At 41.7% G+C, this 8949-nt stretch overlaps 1 protein-coding gene across 1 annotated transcript; it reads right to left on the bottom strand.

The window, feature by feature from the left end:
• Positions 1-6704: 6704 nt before the first annotated feature.
• Positions 6705-7827, bottom strand: LOC138910238 (uncharacterized). The gene is made up of 2 exons (XM_070201464.1): positions 7339-7827; positions 6705-6827 (listed from the first exon to the last, which is right to left on the bottom strand). The coding sequence occupies exons 1-2, from the start codon at positions 7825-7827 to the stop codon at positions 6705-6707; spliced, it is 612 nt and encodes a 203-aa protein (XP_070057565.1).
• Between the last annotated feature and the right edge of the window lie 1122 nt (positions 7828-8949).

Below are 8949 nucleotides of genomic sequence, written 5' to 3'. Positions count from 1 at the left end.
CTTGAACCATATTGCTTGGAATCTCATCTTCTTGAACCACTACATCATCATCCACAATTCTTCTTTGATTTTAGGTGGTTGCATCTCCACCTATTCCACTCCTTGTTATTACGGCCATGGCATGTCCCGTGTTATTCCCACCCTTAGGATGAGTGTTTAAAGCTTACGAGATTTGCCCCAATTGAACTTCCAAATTGCGGATTGAAGTGTTGTGAGAGGCTAATTGAGCATCGGAGTCGACATTTTTCTCCATCATTTGTTTGAACATATTTTCAATTCGTCCCATCTCATTGTTAGAAGAACTAGAACCTGGAGACAGATAAGGAGGCGAATTGTTTGGTTATTTATACATCGGGGGACTTTGAGAGCCCGGCCCACGATTCCCTTGGTTACCATTCCAACCCCCTTGGTTGTTGCCACCCCAATTGCCTTAATTATTGCCTCCCCAATTGCCTTGGTTACCTTGATTATTCCAATTGCCTTGATTATTGTTATTCCCCCAATTACCTTGATTGTTGTTAGCACTACTCCAATTGCCTTGGTGGCCTTGATTGTTCCAATTTCCTTGATTTCCTTGTGATCGCCATTATTGTTGATGTTGGCCTTGAGAATTATTTCTTTGGCCTTGATAATTGTTGACATATTTAACTTCTTCTTCTTGCTCATTGTACAAATCACCTTGGTCATACCCACTATCATCTTGCACAAATTGTTCCGGACGGTTTTGCACTTGTTGACCTTTTTGCCGTCTCTTCCATCGCATTCACTTGCTTCAGCCCTTGAACTTGTTGAAGCTAAGCTTTGGCCAATTGATTCATTATGGTCGTCAACTCGGCAATAGCTTGCCCATGATCATGTAGTTCCTTGTGTAGGTAAATGACATTTGGGTCACCTTGAGGAACATTGGATCTACTTTGCCATGCCAATGAGGTATCCTCCATTTCATCCAAGATTTCACACACTTCGGCATATGGCGTGGTCATGAAGTTCCCACCGGCGAGTTGATTTACCACACATTGATTTGTCGTGTTGATCCCCCTGTAGAAGGTTTGTTGGATCATGGCCTCAGTCATATCATTATTCGGGCACTCTTTAACGATGGTACGATATCTTTCCCAAATCTCGTGCAATGGCTCATTAGGTTCTTGCTTGAACGCTAGACTCTCATCCCGAAGTTTAGCCACATGCCCCGGTGAGAAGCATTTGCCAATGAATTTTTCCACCAACTCATCCCATGTATGGATGGAATGATTGGGCAATCTCTCTAACTAGTCCAATGCCTTTTCCCGTAGAGAAAAGGGAAATAGCCTCAACCACAGCGCATCCTCGGAAACATTGGTTTGTTTGCTCCCCCAACAAGTATGCACAAACCCTTTGAGATGCTTGTAAGCATTTTGATTCGGAGCACCGGTGAAAAATCCCCGTTGCTCAAGCAGTGTAAGCATCACATTGGTGATTTGGAAATTGCCCGCCCTAATGCGAGGTGGGACTATGGCACTTGCATAACCCTCATTCGGCAACACCCGATGTGCAACCGCTCTTGGTGGAGGTGGGGAGGTTGGGAATGTTGTCATGAGGCGGTCGGACTCGCCTATTTGCTTGAGGTTCGGGATGAACCTCATCACGTTGATCATCGTCCACTTCCTCACCCAATGGCAAATTCCCGAGAGGCTCATTGTTGAGAGCCATTATTGTACCTATAATCAATTCAAAAACAAAATTAGTGACTCGGAAGGAAAAGAAGACAAATCACACACAAACCTAGATATATAGCTAAATCCGTTTAGCTCCCCATCAACGGCGCCAAAAATTGATATCGCCCAAACTCACACCACTAATTTAGGTCGTGAGGCGGTCAATGCAATAATAAAAACCCAACGCGAGTTGGGGTTGATTCCATAGGGAGCTTGATGTGGGATTAGGTATATACCTAGTGTGAATGTATGACGTGCCTAAGATTACACTTCCATATTTTCAATTGTTGTTTCTACTTCTACTTTTACGCTAATGCTTGTAATTGTAAAGTTAAGAGACAATGTTTTAGGTTTTGGTTGTTTTTCAAGTTATAAAAGATCTAGGGTTGCAACTTATGCCTAGTTGGTTACCTAAAGGAGTTATAGTTTTAGGGCATGTTTGGTTGATCGGGATAAAATATAGAAATCACACGCAATTATTCACTCTATACCTCTCGGTAGTTTGAGTGATTTTGCCCAATTTGGCTTTCTCAAGTCCAAATGGGTATCTCATGAAACAAGTGATAAATGCTCAAGTCGGGTCTTACGATCTCTAGATTCGACCCTTTAATTGGGGCTATCAATTTCTTGAGTTCACCCCAATTTCTTGTTAGCCAAATTTTCCTAGACTTAGTATCACTTTCTCAAGTATCGACTAAGTCAATTCGGCATGAATCAATGTTTGCAACCATCAATTTTCAAATTCAAGTAAGAACTAGGCTAAATATCATATACCCAATCATAAATAATCCCTAAATCAATCACCCATTAAGTACCCATACTAGGGTTGGGTCACAACCCTAGCTAAGGGTTTAGCTACACATGGAAAATGAAGAAATTAAAGAAGAAACTAAGAAAAAATGCATAATAATTGATTAAGGAAAGAAAATCTAATATTTAAATGCTAAATTAGTACAAAGTTACCCAATACAGTAAATAAAAATAGCTCTAAGTGTTCAGGTACACCCTCCTTAACCTAAAAATGACAAAAAGATCTATTTATACCTAGCTGAAAATATCTGATAAAACTGCCCATGCAAAGGTTGTGCGGCCGCACAATTCTGTGTGCGGTCCGCACTTTGAGACTGACTGGTCAGGTAGGCTTTCTGCGGTCGCATAAGAGTGAGATGAGGCCGCACTTCCTTTAATTGTGCGGACCGCACATTTATGAGTGCGACCGCATTTTGGCATCCAGCGGCCGCACAATAATAGTGCGGTCTGCACATCTTCAAGCTCCTAAACTACAAATCTCTGAATCTAGTCTTTTGCGGCCGCACAATAATTGTGCGGTCCGCACTTTGTCAAGAAATTCTATCAGTGCATCTTCAGAGTTTGCGGCCGCAAACAGTATTGTGCGGTCCGCACTGTAGCCCTTTTTGCCTTGTTTTGGTTCTTGTCCAATTTTACTCCTTTTTGAGTTGATTTTCACTTCTTCGGCTCGTTTTCCAATATTACTGCAAGAAAGCATATTTCATTAGTTCAAGGGAATACCTTTAAGCATTTTGAGCTAAAACGTAAGTAAAAGAGAGCAAATAAGCGGTCAAAATCCCTACTTATCAAAACATATTTCTGCGGCCGCGATGAAATTTTCGCGGTCCATACAATTTCAAGTGCGGTCCGCAGAATCATGCTTCACCAACTACCCTAATCTCCACTTCTGCGGACCGCACAATTTCTTGTGCGACCGTAGATTTCAAAATTAAATCGGGCAGATTTTCTAAAGGTTTCAGTGTTTTGCACAAATTCAACATGGTAATTGCAATAAAATATGATAATCAAGATACCTATTCCCCAAATGGCAATTAGGAGTTGACTCAGTATAATTTAAACCCCCTCATAGACATAAAATTGACCTCTAGTGACAAATGGCCTAAAATAACTAACAAATTGTAAATTAAATTAAGAAAATTGAAGAATCCTAAAAGTGATTTGAGCATACAAGATATGAAGGAGTGCAACTAAGTGATCACAGACGTGGATGAAGTGTGGCAGGTGTTTGAACAGATGGGTTCCAAATTTTAGGGTGTAGAGTGCTTAGAGATGGAAAACTTGTACAGTAGCCCAAGGCTACTATTTATACCTATGGGCAGGCTTGAGGAACAAAGGAGAAGTGCGGATGCAGAATTCCTTCTGCGGTCCGCACTTTGTTACCTAGGGGCGCAAGTGTCTGTGATGATCTGCGGTCCGCACAATTTGGGGTGCGACCGCAGATTTTGGCTGCGGACAACACAATTTGATGTGTAGCTGAAGAATGGCCAATTCTCTGACAGACCAAACTTCAGAGAGTTTGCATTTTTCCATCTCAATTTGTACGGTCCGCAATTGCCTTTTGCTGTAGCATTCAAAATTGTGTGGTCCGCACTTTTTCCATACTTAACCACTTTTTCTGACTGCAGTTCCTGTAAAGCACACTCATTCCTGCAACACACTTCAAATCCAGTTAACACAAAATAAGACCTATCTAAAGAAGAAGAAAAGAAAAAGAAAAAGAAACATGGGTTGCCTTCTAAGAAGCACCTGATATAACGTCGCGGAACGACACAGATTACCATCACTTCAAATGAATCACTGCCACCACGTGGCCATCATAAACTTGTCCCAAATAATGCTTCACCCGATTACCATTGCCTCGAAATACCTAATCATTTTTGTTCTTCAAGTCCAGTGGACCAAAAGGTGTTACACCCACAATTTCAAAGGGATCACTCCATTTGGATTTTTGCTTTCCGGGAAACATCTTCAATCATGAGTTGAACAACAAAACAAGATCGCCCACCTTCAACTCCCTATTTTGGATGTATTTGTCATGAAGGTACTTCATTCTTTCTTTGTACAAGGACGAACTTGCATATGCATGGTACCAGAATTCATCTAATTCATTCAAATGTGCAACCCACAAGTTAGCAGCTGCATCCCAATCAAGCTTTAACTTCTTTAAAACCCACATGGCCTTGTGCTCGAGTTCCACCAGAAGATGACAAGCTTTTCCAAACACCAACCGGTATGAAGACATCTCGATAGGAGTTTTGAAGGCAGTTCGATAAGCCCATAGTGCATCATCAAGCTTCGTTGACCAACTCGTCCGGTTAGCATTCATTGTTTTGGACAAAATACTCTTTATCTCCCCGTTGGAGACTTCCACTTGACAGCTAGCTTGAGGGTGATAGGGAGTCGTAAATTTATGAGTGATACCATACTTGCTAACCAAGGTGTCAAAAGCTTTGTTGCAAAAATGCGACCCCCTATCGCTTATGATAGCCCACGGAGTACCAAATCTTGTGAAGACATTCTTCTTCAAAAATGCCACTACACTTCTTGCTTCATTGTTGGGTAGAGCAACGGCCTCAACCCATTTAGATACATAATCAACCGCGACCAAGATGTAGGTAAACCCACAAGAACTCACAATAGGTCCCATGAAGTCAATTCCCCATACATTGAAAATATCAATCTCTAAAATGGTAGTGAGGGGCATTTCATTTTTCTTTGAGATTCCACCGGCCCTTTGACATTCATTACAATGCTTGACTAGATTACTTGCATCATTGTAAAGAGTGGGCCAATAGAAACTGCAACTTAGCACTTTGGCCGCCGTTCTTGCTCCACCACGGTGACCACCATACAGTGAAGAATGACAAGCCCCAAGAATTTCAACTTGTTCCTCCTCCAGTACACATCTTTTAATCACTTAATCCGAAAAAGGTACGGTTCATCCCAATAATAGTCTTGACAATCCTGTTTGAGATTCTTTCTTTGGTTTGAAGAGAACTCGTTCAGGGTGATACCACTTACAAGAAATTCGCTCGATCTACAAACCATGGCACCTATTTTATTGAAATGGCTAAGTGTTGCTCATCGGTGAAGGAGTCATTGATTTCAAGGCCATTATGCAGCCTCCCCTCCTCCTCCAAATGAGACAAGTGGTCCGCCACTTGGTTTTTACTTCCTTTTTGGTCTTGGATGTCTATATCAAAATCTTGCAACAAAAGCACCCATCTCATCTACTGGGATTTGGAATCTCTCTTACTCATCAGGTAACGAAGTGCCGCATGATCCGTGTGGACAATCACTTTTGCACCCATCAAGTACGGGCGGAACTTCTCAATAGCAAACACAATGGCAAAGAGCTCTTTTTCGGTAACGGTGTAATTGACTTGGGAATCATTCATGGTCTTACTAGCATAGTAGACCGGATGAAAGATCTTGTTGATACGTTTCCCCAAAACTGCTCCAACCACCACATCACTAGCATCACCCATGAGCTCAAAAGGAATGCTCCAATTAGGAGCGGTGATAATGGGAGTAGTTGTCAACTTGAACTTGAGCAACTCAAATGCTCTCATGCAATCATCATTGAAGTGAAATTTAGAATCTTTCTCTAAAAGCTTGCACAAGGGGTTCACCATTTTGGAAAAATTCTTTATGAAATGCATGTAGAACCCCGCATTACCCAAGAAACTTCTTATGCCTTTCAAAGATGTTGGAGGTGGAAGTTTAGAAATCACCACTATTTTCGCTTTGTCGGCCTCTATTCCCTTCTTTGAAATCTTGTGTCCAAGGAAAATACCTTCCTTGACCATGAAATGGCATTTCTCCCAGTTCAATACCAAGTTCGTTTCTTCATACCTTGCCAATACCTTATCCAAATTTGCCAAGAAATCATCAAAGGAATCCCCGACTACCGAAAAGTCATCCATGAAGACTTCAAGGTAGTCCTCTACCATACCCGTAAAAATTGCCATCATACACAGTTGAAAAGTTATCAGTGCATTGCATAAGCCAAATGGCATCTGCTTAAAATCGAAAGTGCCATAGGGACAAGTGAAAGTTGTTTTCTCTCTATCTTCCGGGGCAATAAGGATTTAATTGTAGCCCGAATATCCATCTAGAAAGTAATAGAATGCCCGACCGGCCAACCTATCAAGCATTTGGTCAAGAAAGGGTAGTGAGAAATGGTCTTTCCTTGTGACTTTATTTAGCTTCCGATAGTCCATACACATTGTCCATCCGGTCACCGTTCTTGTTTGAATCAACTTGGTGACCACAGTTATGCCCCTCTTCTTCGGAACACATTGCACCGTAAAAGTCCACGAACTGTCAGAAATGGGGTAGACAACCCCGACATCTAACCACTTTATGATATCCTTTTTGACCACCTCTTGCATGGCTTCATTGAGTTTCCTTTGTTGTTCAATGGAGGGTTTGGCATCTTCCTCCAAATTAATCTTGCGTATGCAAAATGCAGGGCTTATTCCCCGAATATCCTCCAAAGTCCACCCAATAGCTTTCTTCCTCTTGTGGAGCACCGCCAATGTAGAGTCAACTTGTACATTAGTCAAACAAGAGGAAGAATAATCGGTAAAGTAGAGCAAGGGCCAAGGAATTCATACCTGAGATGTGGAGGTAATGGCTTCAGCTCCAAGATAGGAGGCTCTTCAATTGAAGGCTTTGTAGGAGGAATTTTCCTATTCTCAAGATCCAAGGAAAGTTTCCGAGGTGCATAATTGTATGACCCCATCCCTTGCAAAGAATTAACAGATTCCATGAAGCCATCCATTTCATCATCATCAAAACTGAGCAAAACGGCCTCCAAAATGTCACCCACATTAATCGTGGCACTTGTATCATCAATAATCACTTCGGTCACCAAGTCCACGAACGAATACACTTCATTGATATTCGGTTGCTTCATAGATTTGCACATGTAGAATACCACCTTTTCATCACCCACCCGGAAAGTGAGTTCACCGGCTTCCACATCAACAAGAGCTTTTCCCATAGCAAGGAAAGGTCTATCAATCGGCACCTCATAGTCCACTTCACAATCAAGAATAACAAAATCCGTCGTGGGAATGTACTTGTCAACTCGAACCAATACATCCTCAATCACCCCCAACGGTCTCTTCACTGTACGATCAGCCATCTGTAATCTCATAGATGTGAGTCTTGGTTGCCCAATTCCCAATGTCTTGAAAACCGAATAGGGCATCAAGTTGATACTCGCCCCAAGATCACAAAGAGCTTTTGCAAACTCGACACTTCCAATGGTATAAGGAATTGTAAAATCACTGGGATCATCCAACTTTGGAGCCATCGAGTGCACAATTGAACCCACTTAGTGAGTGACTTTGATAGTTTCAAAATTCATCGATCTCTTCTTTGTCACCAAGTCCTTCATAAACTTTGCATATCCGGACATTTGCTCCAAAGCTTCAACTAATGACACATTTATAGAGAGACTCTTTATCATATCAATGAACTTCTTGAATTGATTCTCGCCATTTTTTTGGCAAGCCGTTGAGGATAGAGAGGAGGTGGCTTATGCAATGGTGCCTTAGCTTTTTGCACTACCGATTCTGGTATGTCAATTACATGATCCCTAGATGGGTTCACATCCTCTTGAATCTCTTCCATCGTGTCATCAATATCAATCCGCATTTCATCATTTGCTTGCACAACATTGTTCGGGATCTTCTCTTTTTCTACTACTTGTTCATCATCCACATGTTTCCTTTGACTTGAGGTAGGTGCATTCCCACCTCTTCTACTTCTTGTAGTAACGGCTATGGTATGCCCCGTAGTGTTCCTACCCTTCGGGTTCACTACCGTATCACTTGGTAGTGCTCCATTAGGACAAGAATTTGAAGCTTGAGAGATTTTACCCATTTGTAGTTCTAAGTTACGGATTGATGTGTTATGTAAAGCAAGTTAGGCATCGGAATCGGCATTCTTCTCCATCATTTGCTTGAACATATTCTCAATACAACCCATTTTATTATTGGAGAAACTAGGACCGTGAGAAGGATAAGGAGATGGGTTGCTCGGTTGTTGGTACATTGGGGGCCTTTGAAAACTCGACCCCCGATTTCCTTGGTTGTTGTTCCACCCGCCTTGGTTGTTGCCTCCCCAAATACCTTGAATATTATTGTTTTTCCAATTCCCTTGGTTATTGCTTCCACTCCAATTGCCTTGATTGTTTCCACTATTCCAATTACCTTGGTTGCTAGAATTCAATTGCCTTGATTATTCAAAGGTCTCCATTGTTGTTGACTAGGGCCTTGGTAGTTGTTTCTTTGCCCTTGAAAGTTGTTCACACATTGGACCTTTTCATCTTGATCATTGTAAGAATCTCCTTGATCAAACCCACTATCATCTTGCACAAAACTGTCCACTCTTTGTTGCACTTGTGGACTTCTTGCTCTTCTCTTGTTTACCA

The sequence above is a fragment of the Nicotiana tomentosiformis genome, chromosome 4 (genome assembly GCF_000390325.3).
Source record: "Nicotiana tomentosiformis chromosome 4, ASM39032v3, whole genome shotgun sequence".
Classification (NCBI taxonomy): Eukaryota; Viridiplantae; Streptophyta; class Magnoliopsida; order Solanales; family Solanaceae; genus Nicotiana; species Nicotiana tomentosiformis.
This window is presented reverse-complemented; position numbering and strand designations above follow the sequence as displayed.

Excerpts from the sequence above, each read along its gene's own strand:
- LOC138910238 (XM_070201464.1), bottom strand. The coding sequence starts at position 7,827 with ATGGCTCCAAAGTTGGATGATCCCAGTGATTTTACAATTCCTTATACC. Across the intron at positions 6,828-7,338 it reads ATACAAGTGCCACGATTAAT|TTCGTGGACTTTTACGGTGC; the intron begins GTGGGTGACATT and ends CATTTCTGACAG.